General features: G+C 41.1%; 2 protein-coding genes across 8 annotated transcripts in view; one reads left to right on the top strand and one right to left on the bottom strand.

Annotated features, from left to right (window-relative positions):
* The window catches only part of LOC102090055 (myogenesis-regulating glycosidase), a 36,283-nt gene extending 35,356 nt beyond the window's left edge, over positions 1-927 (bottom strand). The window contains exon 1 of the mRNA XM_065047045.1: positions 808-927. The gene's annotated coding sequence lies outside the window, so the exon portion shown is untranslated. The remainder of the gene's footprint in view (positions 1-807) is intronic.
* A 46-nt stretch (positions 928-973) lies between these two features.
* The window catches only part of KIF24 (kinesin family member 24), a 30,453-nt gene continuing 16,990 nt past the window's right edge, over positions 974-14,436 (top strand). For 3 of the 7 annotated variants that reach the window (XM_065046989.1, XM_065046986.1, XM_021294969.2), the window contains exons 1-5: positions 1,005-1,135; positions 2,291-2,403; positions 6,845-7,472; positions 11,065-11,254; positions 13,337-13,434. In XM_065046989.1, coding sequence (XP_064903061.1) covers positions 6,859-7,472; positions 11,065-11,254; positions 13,337-13,434 — 902 coding nt within the window. In that variant the 5' untranslated portion in view covers positions 1,005-1,135; positions 2,291-2,403; positions 6,845-6,858. Of the gene's footprint in view, positions 1,136-2,227; positions 2,404-6,240; positions 6,570-6,844; positions 7,473-11,064; positions 11,255-13,336; positions 13,435-14,436 lie in introns of those variants that run through there. The other 4 variants (XM_005507793.3, XM_065046984.1, XM_065046985.1 and 1 more) reach the window with 4 other exon arrangements.

The following is a 14,436-nucleotide window of genomic DNA, read 5'->3' as shown; positions in this document are numbered from 1 at the left end:
AACAGTTTATTGGCATATACATTAAGCACGAATTTGATGTAAACAGAAAGGAACACACAGAATCACAGAATGTTAGGGATTGGAAGGGACCTCAAAAGATCATCTAGTCCAAGTGCATTATATACCTCAAGTGAGGTATATTGTAATCAATAAGCTACACAGCCAGGACAACAACTCCTACACAGAAAAAAAGAAGACATAAATATGAAAAATCCATTTCAAAAATCCAGCAGTTTTCAGTTCCACGCAGAGCTTTGCATTTTGGCAGAACTGCACGTTTCAGCAAGTAATACATTTACACAACACTGTTTGTCCCTGGCACGCCCAGCGAGGCACCACGACACCTGCAGTTTCCCAGCTGGGCACCAGCAGCGCAGAGCCGCTCTTCGCCAAGGCGCTGGTGGAGCCCCAGGGTGGTTCACCCCCCTTTAGCCCCCCGGTTTCTGACCAGCCCCGCCAAACACAACCCACACCGCGCAGCTCCGGGCAGCGCAGGCGCCGAGCGGCGGAGAGCCAGCACCCCCTCCCGTGCGACCCGGGAAACGCCGGCAGGACAAACCTTTCCGAGCGCCGCCAAGCAAGCGGCCCCGCTGCCAGGCCCCGGGAGGCCCGCTCCGCGCTGCTAGGCCGCTCCCAGCGGGGAGGGCCCCCCGGCAGGGGCTGGGCCAGCGAGACCGGGTCTGGCGGCCCAGAGCAGAGCCCCTCTGGCCGCTGCCTTGGCAACGCGAGGCTCCAAGCCCGCCGGGACACCGGGGGAACCGGACACAAACACCCAAGGCCGCGGCCACCATCGACCCCCGCCCTCACCTTCACTTCCGGTCCGCGGTGTAGGCGTGGCGTGGCAGAAGACTGATGGCAAGCTCAACCAATCACAGAGGCATAAGCGCCGGCGGTAGCTCCTGCCTTCTCGTTCCATCCTCGCCCCCCAGTCCCGCCTTTCTCTAGGCTCCGCCCCTCCGGCCGAGAAGATCTCGGATTGGCTTATCTCCGCCTGGTCACACCCCATCCGCTCTTCTCCCTCGTCCTATTCGCCAGCTGTGGGGGTGCGCGGCTGCGCGCGAGTGTTTGAAGCGGGAAAAGCGTTGTTGCTATGGAGACGCGGCCTAATCGCCTCTGGCGGGCGGCGCCGCGGCCGGTAAGTGGCTGCGGGGGCCGCGGGGGGAGGCCGCGGCAGGTGGTGGGTGAGGGGAGCCGGGTGGAGGTGCAGGGAACGGCCGCGCCACGGGAGCGGGGGAGTTCCCCGGGGGCCATTATCACCTTCCCCGGGGGCCATCACCTTCCCCGGGCGCTGGGGCAGCGCCGCGGCTTCCCTGAGCCCCATCCCACTGAGGGGCCCGAGCTGCCTGCTGGGCCGCCCGCTCCTTCGGGCCCTGAGGTGTGCGGGGAAAAAGCGGGCGGGAGCAGCGCTGCCCGGGTGTGCGGCCCCTGCGGCCGGAGGGGGAAGCTGTGAAGTTGCTCAGCCTGGGACTGAATTAACTGAGGGAAGCTGTAAAGCCCTATGGGGCTAAACTCAGTAACTATGCCCCCCCACTCAGTCACACTGTGTAATTCCAGACGCACAGCAGTTTGTTTTGATACAATTATAAAACAAATACTGAAAGCCATTTGGTAAATGTTGCTGGCAAGAGGCGTTCAGGCACAATTTTCAAATAATCAGTATCCCAATATAACTCGTGGGTTATCTTCTCAGCGTGCGGCTGAACATTAGACACTTCCCGTTTCCATGCAGCTGTTGTTTTAAGCAGTTGTTGGGGATCAGCTGTAGGACGGAGTCTCTTCTTCTGAGGTCACCAGACTATACTTAGTATGAAGGGATGATTATAAAAAACAGCAGTCTCTTGTCAATTGAAAAATACTTTATCAGAAAACAAAATAAACCCCCAGAGTTTAGTTATTTTTACATCTGTTTCAAAGAGCAATGAAATGAATTGTAGCTTTGGTAAACCAACTCAGTATTAGCTATGTCAAAGGCAAAGGAAGTGGGAGTGTTGATGACCTGCATCGTGGTCCAACTGGAAAAGCCTTGTCGGTTGACATTAAAAGTATTCCCTCCTCTCCAATTACTTTTACTGTGCAGAAACTAGAAGTGGTTATCTATTGCTAGTATTTGGCTTTGTTCCTCATATCCTGAAAACCAGCTTGTTCCAATAAGCAACAGAACGTTCAATACCACGTTGTGTATATGTTTGCATAGTGTAATCCTGTGATGTCACAAAGGGACCTGCAGCAACATCAGTTTTGTAGATGCCTACCTACTGCATGAAACTAAAATGATGAACCTGTTTTGCAGTACAGATTATGTCTTCCTGTGGAGCCTGTGTTTATAAAACTGCAACTGCACCCTGAACCTGTTCTTCACAGGAATACCCTAGTTTCCAAGGAATGGGGTCAGAATAATTAAAGGTAAAATATTATGTGTGTTGCTCCGTAAAAGCAAATTAGCCGTTAATTTCTGGAGGGCTAAATCAGATTTGGCTTTGGATCACAGATTAGAAAGGGCTTAACATTCAGATGAATGAGAAATAAAGACAGATGGCTGGTGATGAGAGTGAATAAGTTTCCCTTTTCTGTGTCAGGTAATTGCCAGACCGGCTTTGTTATGGTGTTCTGCTTCTGTACCTCAAAACCCAGCAAACGCTTTGGCACAGACAGAGCCTGTACTGAAGCCTTGTTTGGGGTAACGTGGTTACCAGGAGTGAATGCAATACTCTGCTATAGCTGTGGTCAGGAAAGGAAACGTACCTACCTGCTGCATGCGTTTACAAATCTTATAAGTTCTTAACTTTTGTTTTGATGAAGTAAATCAAAATTATTTAAGTAACACAAAGTGATAGGCAGGAAAACAAGGTGCTGTTTAGGTTTTGTATGCTGATTAACAATTACTACATTTATTGACTGCCCTTGAAAATTGTTCCTAATCAAACTGTTTAATCATCAAACCAGAGTTTGTGATTCAGAATTATTATCTCTAGATTATTTGCAGGATTAAATGTATAGCTGCGTTAGTTTGCATTTGTAGGAGTGCCATATAAGGTTTTTTCACTTTACCACGACTTAATTTTCCTAGTTTAAAATATAGATATAGTGATGCTTGTCATGGTGGTGACACTCAGGGCTGCCAGTGGAGGTCAGGTAAAATTGTCAGGTAAATATGAATGAAATACAGTGGGATAAGAGGGCATGTGAGTGTTATTCAAGGAAACAGTGCACTGAGAACTTTAATATATCAGAGGTTAATAAGGATCAAGATATAGTGGTCTAAGGCTGCTTTATTCTTAAAATAGTCTATGTAGGGATTTTATGTGATTTATTCAATGCACAGTGCTTCACGCTTGCTGAGTATCTCTGAAGGCCAGCCTTTTCTCTACTTTGAAAACTGCATTGAGAATTAAAACATCTATGTGCAAGGTAATTAATAACTGAAAGCATTTTAAAATGGAGGATCAGCTGCTAGAGAATAATATTGTGGTCAGCTAATTTCCTTCAGAATACATAAAATGTAACCGCTCATTTCTACAATTTACACCTGACTTGTCTTTTTTCCCCAGCTTTATGACTTTCAAAAAAACCCTTTATCACTGAGACAGAGGAGTTCTCTGATGATGAGCTGTTATCTTACTCTGTGCTTTGAGTTGGTCCCTTTAAGTAAAATTCTAATGCTTTTTTACAATAAGTATCTATACATTACCAGCATCTGTCAGAGGAAAAGCAGGTCCCTTGTGTGAGAGGGAAGTCAGAATTTTGGTGAAGCTGAATCTTCTGTCAGCTAAAGTGAGAAGGACAACCATTGAACAGTGTAACAGAGGTTGAGTGAAAAGTTGTTCTTAGGCCTGAGACTATCTCACCTTATAACTAGGTGCTCATGGAGAATTATACCTTCATACTGACCCACTTCTTTCTCAAAATATATATCTGACTGTTTAAGAAGTAATAGACTTTTATCTCAATCCTCTTTTCAGTGAAGCCACCTATAACTTTGCAGGGAACAAGACCTGGGCTTTAGTATGAAACTGTCACACTGAAGAATGTGATATTTTTCTGGCCCAGGGACACAGTGTTGTAACAAATGAACAAACAAAACTAGATCCTGACAGTAGCTGAGGGAATGTGGGCTGTTATTTATTGTAAAAAGACTAAAAGTCTTCTCTTTTTTTACCAGAAGATGGCATTACAATTAACAGTTTAGGATTCTTGAAAACCTACCAATACTGCCCTTATTTCTTTACAAAGCCAATTTATTTTGAAGAATTATGTATCTGTTTTAGAAGCAGTGTCTTCAGACACAAAGAACTCTACAGTGTTGGACAAATTAAAGTATTATTCTAGTTAGAAGAAATGTGCTTCTTTCTTGTAGAGCATCGCCAATTAAAAGGACAGAAGGGTTTCACTGACAAGTTCAATTTTGCCTGAACCAGACCAAATCTTTTAGAGAGTTGTCTACTCTTGAGTTTTAAAGATATCAGAGACGCTGACAATTGCTTAACTTTTTCCACAGTGAATTAAATTGTTACTCCTTTATTAGTCAATCTTCAGTTCTGATACATTGTGAAATTGCTGCTCCATGTGTGGAGAGACACTGGAGTTACGTCCTGAAACCACTTAGATCCAGTAAGATTTATTATATCTGGGTAAGCAGAAGCGGTTAATTACTTCCCCACGCCAGCTCTCATTAAGAAGCCATTTAGTTGCTTTCACATGTCACAGAGCCTTAGCCAGTAAGCCATGCAGAGCTGCTTACGTCTCAGTACTAACCTTCTCATAGTTCTGCACACCTGTACACTTGGACTTTCTGTATTTTGAGAACTTTAGTCCCTTGTAACCCCAGATAATGGAAAACTATCTGTAGAGTAATTTCTAGCTATTTAAATATATTTTGTTTAATTTTTAATTAGAACTTTGACCTTAAAATTCTTAGTTCTCTCCCCTTGTCTGCTGCTCTTGTTTCTGGAAGTGTGTCTATTATTATTTTTTTTTTCATTTTTATGCTTTCTTTCTCCTGTGTTCAACATTATAATTCAAACAGCAGTTAACACTGAGTTCTTGCACTGGTCTTTGGCCACTCTGTATTTAAATTAAGCATATATAAAGATGTAGGTGTAATCTAACAAACAGTGAGAATAAATAACATAAATTTGCTGGATTGTTTTAATCTTTAACAGATTCTCAGTACTTTGAGACTGGTATCTCAGCTCTGTCTTCTAGCTGCTCATTTCATCAAACAGAAGTTCTCCACGGCAGTGGATACAGACAGTTACACAGGAACTGTACTGGTTTTATATTTTAATCCACCTTTTGTAAAATAGGCATTTTATCAAATCGTAACCTTCTTTAAATGAAGTCTGTAGTTCCTGTGGAATTTTATCTGTTAGAGAAGTTGGCAAATCATGAATTCCTGTGAAAACTCTCGTATATGTGTCATAGTTAGCCTCTCTGATCTTTGGGTTTGCTGTCATCTCTATTAATTTTGATTTCCCCCTCCCAGTATCTAGTAATAACAGCAGTGGCTCTGGTGTTACTTTGATTCACAACTACATTACATACACATTGAATAAGTTAGCCAACATACCAATGTTTTTGTCTTTAAGCTTTTTACTGCTGAATCTTGTAGTTTTGTTATGGCTAATTACTGTCTACAGCTTAGACTCTAGTTTCTACATAATTTTAGACGTCCTCTGCTGGACCCTTTGGTCTCTGTAATATCTTATACAATCAGCACTGAAATCTTTATAGTTTTTTAATTATGATTACAACATAATGTCTTAATTAATTTTAATTATATGGAATCAAATTTGGGGGTGATATTTGGTGAACTTATTTTCTTACATAATGTTGTTGTAGAGATGCTTGAAAATCCTCTCAAAGTACTAACGCTGAGTTACAGGGGGAGGAACTTAGTCTTAAATAACTTGATTTTGTGGAATGTTATTATCATCTCCAAACCTGAGTAGGAGCTGTATTTGCTAAGGTCCTAGACCGAACAAAGATATAAGAAAGCACTGGGCAACAGATACTTGAAGTGCTATCATTTTTCCATTTTATGGAACAAGTAAAAATATCTGCAGATATTAATCCATCTGGATACAGACAGCTGCACAATGCATTGCCAGGGAGACATGAATGAAGGAGTTGAGGGTTTTTTGGCATACCTTTCAGTGATGCATGTTGCTTTTTCGGGTTTCCCAAGAATGCAAGTATGGCGTTCCAGTAGCATATATAGAGAAATTCTGTGTTTCAGATTTCACAGAATGGTTTGGCTGTTCTGTCAAGGATATCTAGAAGTGCTCACAAGATTAATGACATACAAGAGAAAGTTACACAGCAAAAATACAACTTTGTTGTAGTTCACCCATAAGATGAAAGGCCTTAACTATTCAGTTCGAGGTGAGGACAAATGCAATTTCTTCTCCTTTGGTTGGTTAACCAGGGATAGCTGAACCATGTTAGACCACATGCCCTGATATTAAACTGAGGGTCTAAAATTAGTCATTTTACATTCTGTAGCTTGAGGACAGGGTTTCAGTAGCTGTGGCATTCATCGAGTAGACATCAGGCGTGTAGGAACTGCAGCAGTAAGTAACACTGCATTGTGCATTTCTTACACATTGTTGCATATTGTCTATGGTTTTAAAATATAGTTTCATAGATGGATACTTGTTTCATGTTTGGACTATTGCTATATTCTGTAGTGTTTGGCAGTCTAGCGTATTGTAAACTTGGAATTTAACAAGCTTCTATCCTAACTGCAGATAATAGCATCTGGAAATGTGTAGTTTCTTCATTAGTAACTTTGTCAGATGTGATGTTTCATACAATTCTAATATTTATTTCGTTTCATATCTTGTAGACTTGAGCTTGAAGATGGCATCATGCCTTTATGAATGCCTTTGTGAGGCAGAACTTGAAAAATACTATCCTCATTTCGCTGCCTTTGGTCTTCAGAAGATTGATGAGCTTGCCAAAGTTTCCATGAAAGATTATACCAAACTAGGGGTCCATGACATGAATGACCGCAAACGACTCTTTCAGCTCATTAGAATAATCAAAATTATGCAAGAAGATGATGTTGCATGTTTAAGCAAGCAAGATTTTCAACCAAGTGACCTTTTCATTCAGCCTCAGGTGACCAGATCAGGTCCCCGTAGGCAGCTGCGTTTTGAGTCCTTCTTTGAAGAAAATGATTCAACAGTTAAAGACTCCGAATCTCAGTCATGTGGTTCATCTGATTTCAGTGCCAATGAAGAAAAGAACAGTGGAGGGGAAATGTTGGGACATATTCAACCACATGATTCAGAGCTGATCAGATTAACTAAACGAGATCTAAATACTCCTGCAACATGCACAAGAAAGGACTTGAGCTGTCCAACAGTTTCTGATGATATTGCTTCTCTCCTGGGGGATTCTGAAGCTCCCATCATACAAAGAATAACTCATATTTCAGGGTATAATTATGGACTACCTCGTTCCTGTGCCAGGTAATAATCCATCACTTCTATTTTACTATATTTCAAGTTAGTAATAATTAATTATTTCTTCATTATGGAAGAGAATCTTCCTCATCACCTCCAAATAAGTAATCCTACCACTACAGAACAATGCAAGATCTTATAAACGAGAGAGATATTAATAAGCATTTGTGACTCTCCAAGTCTGGTAGAAGTAATCAGCTGAATTTCACCAGCCAGTGCTCACTACGGTTGTCTAAGAATAGTTATTATTGTCTTTCAGGCTTTGTTCTCTTGGTGTTTTGGCCAATCTTTCCTTTTGTTTCCATGAGACTATCTTACAAAACATTTTTTTTTCAAAAATATGGCACCATCTGTTGATAAGTTTGTCAAGTTCTTCCCACTACAAAGGATAAGTGCTATGATGGCCATATCTGTTTATAAAGAAATTTCTGAACTAGAGCTTTAAAAAAGAAACAGAATTAATATAACTGGGATGGGATATGGACGCAGTGGTGAGAGGGATGCCTTGCAGCTGCTCCCCAATCACATGATCTGTAACTTTTGTACTTTTCCCGGTGTTTGGTAACGGAGGGGCTATGGTTATCCTCAACCACTGGTAAATCTACCCTGGCAACATTTCTAAAGCACAAAATATTTTTTTCCCTATTTAGCAGGCAGGGCACGTACTCCTCTGCACAGATACTACCAGCATCTAGCTTGTTGCCATGCAGTCATGGCAATTTTGTTTTAAAGTGCTGTGAAGAGAGGTAGCTGCATGAGGCTGGGCCTTGGTCTGGAAAGGCTGTGGTGAAAGATTTGACATGTGGAAGGGTCCATGGGAGTTCCAACTCCCTTGAGCATGCATGAAGTGCAGAGGGACAGATGCTGTTGCCGCTATGGAAATGTACTAAAGTGACAGTAGTAAGAATACTTCACTTGTGAAATGAAAGACCAACGTTTATAACTCCCCTTTGCTGGATAAAAAAATCATCACTTTCCAGGTAAGTAAGCTAACCTCCTGCATTTATTGGCATCTTAGTGCATTCTCTATCTCCGTGAGAAGCTGAGCCAAGGTGTGACTAAAAGAGCAGGATTCATAGTGCTGGAAAGTAAAAAATGATAAAATATAACCTAATGGCTTAGCTAGAGAAGTTTAAGATTTTTATTCCTGTGGTAGAGCCATTTTCTCCATTGTTCTCACCTTCTTCCCTTGTTCTTCACTTCTTTTTCTAAGCACATTCTCTGTGCCTGGCATTAGTTCGTCCTGTGGGCTTTCTGCATCCTCCTCCTGACATATTCGAGTTTCTCTGGCTCCTGTTTTGACTGCACAGTAGGTGTTGTGCATTCCAGGTTTGGGCCAGTCTGCTGATATTTGGGTTTGTGATTCCTGTTTTGCAAGCACTTAACTCCTTCACTGAATCCATCCATTCATATGTCACCTTGTGATTTGACCACTGCAAAAGCTAATCTAGTCTCATCTATGAGAAATGCTGGAAAACAGTGTCATGATTTCAAGTGGCAGAAAGAAAAAGAGCTCTCTTAATATGTTTAAATATATTTTGCACTTGCCCAGAGCAAATGGCTTAATTCCAACAGTAGCAGTGCATAGTGATTCTTCTGACCTATTGTCTAATTGAGTTTCTAATGGACTGTGTAGAGATTTTTGTTGTGTGGTTTTTTTTTTCAGTAATAAAAAATACACCTTCTATTTTAAAAAGGTTAACAGAAACTCTAAACTTCAAGTTAGGCATGTAGAATCAAAATGCATTCTTTTCTCTTACAGAATATATTCAATGGGCCTCTCTGCTAGAAAGAATTTCTGCCTTTTCTCTCATAAACTGTGTCCAAGTCTTCAGTTTTCCCTTTCTCCAAGTCTTGCAGTCATTCTTTCCTCCTTCAGGCTCTTAGAACACAACAGGAGCTTTCTGTAGGTCACCAGTTCCAGCCTCTGAGAAGAGAATTAGAATTCAGAGCCTCTGATCATTTGTTGGACAACATTTGGTGCCTAGTGATATCCATAAGCTCGCAGTAGCTTATGAAGCATCTTATTTCAAGTATCATTGCCTTTCTTTTCAGAGGAAAGAATTTTCCATCTAAATGCAGGACCAGTACTAAAATTAAAGGGACTCCTGTTACAAGTAAAGATTACTCATGTGTAGTCTTTGAAGATCACTTCTTAAGATTTATATCTGCATGTCATATGCTTCTGGGGAATCATGCAGCACAACAGCAATGACACTACAAGCTTGTACTTGTAATGAGAGATTGAGTAACTTGTGGGTTTAGTTTTGTTTTACTAGGCAACTAGTATATGTTAGTTTTCAGTTGCTACATTAAGAGATTTTGGAAGAGCACTTGGATAGCATAGCAGAAACACTACTTTTAATCATGTCAAAGCTTGATTAATGTTTTTTTTTTCCCTCACAAATTGACATTCAAATCCAGGCTGAAAATCATTACTCATTTGGCCAAACACAGTTTTAAAAAGGGAAAGGCAGGATGAATACATTTTGGTTGAATTCAAGCATATTCTGTATGCTGCATCACAGAATGCTTTACACAGCACTTTAGTCAATGAAACATGAAATGACCTCATGTTTCTGAGGTATTTAGAAGGGAACTGAAGTAGGCTTGCCAAAACAACCGAGCACAACTTTGCCACTTGGCTGAAACCACATAGTCTTTTATGATAATAGAAAGAAATTGGTTACTAGACCAAGGGGGAAACAATGATGAGATAAATATTTCCAGTTTCCTTTGAGCTGAACAGGAGCATGGTGACACTGTCTTGTTAGCCACTTTGAATCATTTACATGTAACCTGTTTGACAGCCTATAATAGGAGGAATTAAAATCTGGAGACTTTATCATGGCCTTTCAGTACATAAAAGGGGCCTATAAGAAAGATGGGGACAGACTTCTTGGCAGGGCCTATAGCAATAGGACAAGGGATGATGGTTTTAAACGGAAAGAGGGCAGATTCAGACTAGATACAAAGAAGATATTTTCTACCATGAATGTGGTGAAATGCTGGTCCAGGTTGCCCAGAGAGGTGGTTGATGTCCCACCCCTGGAGACATCCCAGGCCAGGCTGGATGGGGCTCTGAGCAACCTGATCTAGTTGCAGATGTCCCTGCTCATTGCAGAGGGGTTGGACTAGAGGACCTTTGACGGTCCCTTCCAACCCAAACTATTCTGTGATTCTGTGAAAGTCGGTATAAGAGGAAAAACAACTAAGTATTATATGCTCTCCTTTTCAAGATCTGTTCATCCTTTTATCTGTATGTAATTAGGTGATTAATCATGACTGTGAATAATTTCAGCAAGATTAAATTTTACTAAGTTAACTTGCATATTATGCCACCTTCAATCACATGTTTGTGGACAACAGAAAGTATGCCGGTCCAGCAACAAGTGCACAAAAGTCCTGAGTCTATCTATGAAAAAAACAGCAAAAACCTCACCATATAACAATGAGAGGTGAGGTGGAGGTTTTTTTAATAAGCCATTAAAGACAGAAACATTTCTCTGATAAAGCTAATGAACTAAGTCACATTTATGCATATTCTAGATTCTGTAGTAACTTGATTCTAAAATGCAAAACGACACTGTTGTTGCAGACCCAGTACTTCTGAGAAAGACACTCCCTGGACAGAGAGCGAAAAAATCAGAGTATGTGTCCGAAAACGTCCTCTAGGCCTGAGAGAGGAGCGACGTGGAGAGGTTAATATCATCACAGTGAAAGATAAAGAAACCCTACTTCTTCATGAGAAGAAAGAGGCAGTTGATCTTACCCAATATATTTTACAGGTAACATGCTCCAGGTGAATGTTGTGTTTATAGGCCAGTCACTTGCATGGTGGGATAAAACGAATTGTACTTTGAGTTTCAATAAAGGAAAACAGAAAAGGGCTGTTGGCATTTCTTGCACTGAAATAGGTGGTAGGTTCTTCTGTGAGCTTTGCATAAGTATATTTGAATTACTTCTGACTTACACCAGCCTGTGGCAGAAAACCTGTGCCCAGGATGTTAAGCCTCAAAAGCACGTCTCTTGCAGCTTTCTTTGCATGTGGCAAAATATTAATAAAACCCTCTGCTACAGGCCATTGCTGCAGGAGCATCGCTTGCTGCAGAGTCTCCTGATAGCTTTCCAGGGTGCTTCAGTGAGGAGTTCCTTTTTTGCTATTCCAGCACTGTAGGACTGTTTCAAAGAATCGCATAGACCCTCATCCCCTCCCTTCTTTTGTTCTTAAATGCTTTTGAAAATTAAGTTCCCTTTTGGTCTTTGTTTCTTAATCCCAAATACCTTGTGCTGTCATAGTTCAAATTCTCATTTTTGACTGACAGCACCAGGAAGAGAACTGATTTCTAGAGAGCAGCAAGCCATTCTCGCTCTACTGGGTGTTATTTTTACAGTCTGGGTCATAGGAACAACTGTTCAGGGTATCTAGTGAAAATTCAGTTCAGCTCTCTCAGGCCCAGTTAATGTACCACCTTTTATGGTGCAACATGTGCAGCAGTTCCACCCTACTCCCTCCATCTTATGACCTATATTGGGCATTTATGCAGTGCTTATCGCTTTAGTATCTCAGTAGTGAAATAACCAGCAATTAATTTTGCTATGTCAGTACAGACAAAAGAAATTTTGCTGACAGTTAATACAGTCCAAAGAAAAGTATGCCGTGGCAAAGGCTGTGTCTGTTCTATAGGACTCAGGAGACCTTCTCTGCTTCCAAGTCTGGCTACTCACCCTCCTTCCACTTCTAGTTCCTATGGAAAGCACAGCAAGGGGTACAGAGCAGCTGGGAGTCGGTGGGGCACATTCCAGCTCCGCGGCCAGGGAACCCAAACTGCAGGCCCATCACAGAGCACTTCTGTCCTCTGAGCTCAGTGTAGCTGCTGAGACTCCCAGGTTTAATCTGCCTGTGCACTAATGTGGTTGGTTTGTGCATCGCTGAAATGATTCAGTCCTAGAGACTGAATGTACACTGCAGTGACTTTATTAGAGGGGTGTCAAACTCGTTTTCACGAGTGGACACGTCAGCCTCGTGGTTGCATTCAAGGGGCTGAATGTAATGCAGTAACTACACTATGTCGTTACATTTATACAGTCCTAAAATTATGTTTAGCCCTTTGAAGTCAACTGCAAGGCTGACGTGGCCACTGGTGAAAATGAGTTTGACTCCCCTGTGTAAGAGTATAATGTTCGATACCAGTCCGTGGAGGCTCTTTTGAAAATGGGATTTTTGTGACTGTCCGTATAAACACTATTCTTACCCTAGAAGGAGCCCATAACGACTTCTGTCGCAGTGTTTCCACAGACCCTGCTGCTTTGGGTCAGATCTGGAGTGTGGGAAGTTTTGGGTTTTCCTGCCCCTTCTGAGATAATACAATCCACCTTTGCTTAGGAATCGTTTATGTCTTCTCTGGCACAAAAAGTTTTAAAGTCTGCTGAACATAATAACAACTGAGGACTAATTTTAATCGAGTCAAGAGTTGACTCTGAGTTCACTTTACTGCTACAGTGTTACGGTACATCTGTAGGCTGACTCATTTCAGGAATAGATGAGGGTTTTCTCTGATTAGCATATTAGAGTTTTTATTTTATTTTTTCTTGTCAGAAGGCTGTGGCATGTTCTGTTTCAGAATGATGAGAAATTAAGGCATCTTTCCTTCCTTTTTTTCCCCCTACCCACAGTCTCTTGATTAGTTGTAATGATGTGTTGCTGCATATGTCATGCTGCATGCTAAATGTTCTAGATCACTTTGTACCTGATCCAAAGCTATAGGAAGTCACTGGAAAGACTTTGTTATTTAAATTTGCCTTTGAATGGGCATGAAGAGGAAGTGAAACACATTCATTTTCATTTAAAAATCATGTTTATTTTTCAGCATGTTTTTTATTTTGATGAAGTCTTTGGGGAGTCATGTACCAATCAGGATGTGTATATGAAGACAGCTCATCCTCTCATTCAGCATATTTTTAACGGGTAGGGCATCAGTGCTTACATTTGTTATTTTTTGCCTTCTTGTTTACCATTTTCATAAATTGTTTTCATTTTCTTTTTATGCTTTTCATGTTTTGAAAAATGTGTTCATTTCACCTTTGCCACATACCTTCCCTCTCTTAGAATGTCTTTGGTTGCAATTTTGACAAAATAAATCAGGGAAAACTTTCTTCACAATTGGTGGGAAATGTAAATCACAGAAAAAGTTAAAATCGAACCTCAGATGCAATAAAGAGACACCATGGCTAGCCTGGAATGAAGAAAATGTGTATCAGGTTTTCTGAAGTCTCTTCTCCACTTGAGCAAAAGCTTCTATGTGCAGTAGCACACTCATCTGTAGAGGAATAATATTACCCCTTTAATGAGACTGCTGTAAGACATTTTTGCATGTATTTGTACAGTTCACAGGGCAATAGAAATTAATAGTCTTGTAATTTATTTTTATTTTATTGATTTATATTTGCTTAGATGTTTAATCATAGTTGCATACTTCCTGATTAATGGGAAATTGATGATGGCTTACATGAGTGGTCTTATTTTCACTCTAAGTAACAAGTTGGAATATAATTGCATTTTTGAAGGAATAGATTACATATCCATGATGAAAATGAGCAAAATGGAGCATTCTGTTACTGAAAATCTGCAAGTATGATCAGCAGAGACAGAAAGTATCTTGCTCTTGAAAAATGGAAAGCGAAAAAGGAGAATGAGGCTTGTAGCTTGCCTACATGATCACTAAAAGCACAGGTCACATTACAGCTAATCCCGTAATGACACTAAATGAGATGCCGCTGTTTTTTCTCAGCTTTTTCCAACTTTTCTGTCCCGCCTGCTTCATTCCCTTCACTGGCATTGGTCTAATCTGACACCACAGCAGGGTAATTCTGCAATCTAAACTGGCAAGAAAATGTTCCCACATCCCTACATTTTACCCATTCCTCTGCCAGGGTACTGAGATGGCTAAAATGTCTTTTTTTTTTTTTT

The sequence above is a fragment of the Columba livia genome, chromosome Z (assembly GCF_036013475.1).
Source record: "Columba livia isolate bColLiv1 breed racing homer chromosome Z, bColLiv1.pat.W.v2, whole genome shotgun sequence".
NCBI lineage: Eukaryota > Metazoa > Chordata > Aves > Columbiformes > Columbidae > Columba > Columba livia.
The sequence above is the reverse complement of the archived record's forward strand: the minus strand, read 5'-3'. Positions and strand labels throughout refer to the sequence as shown.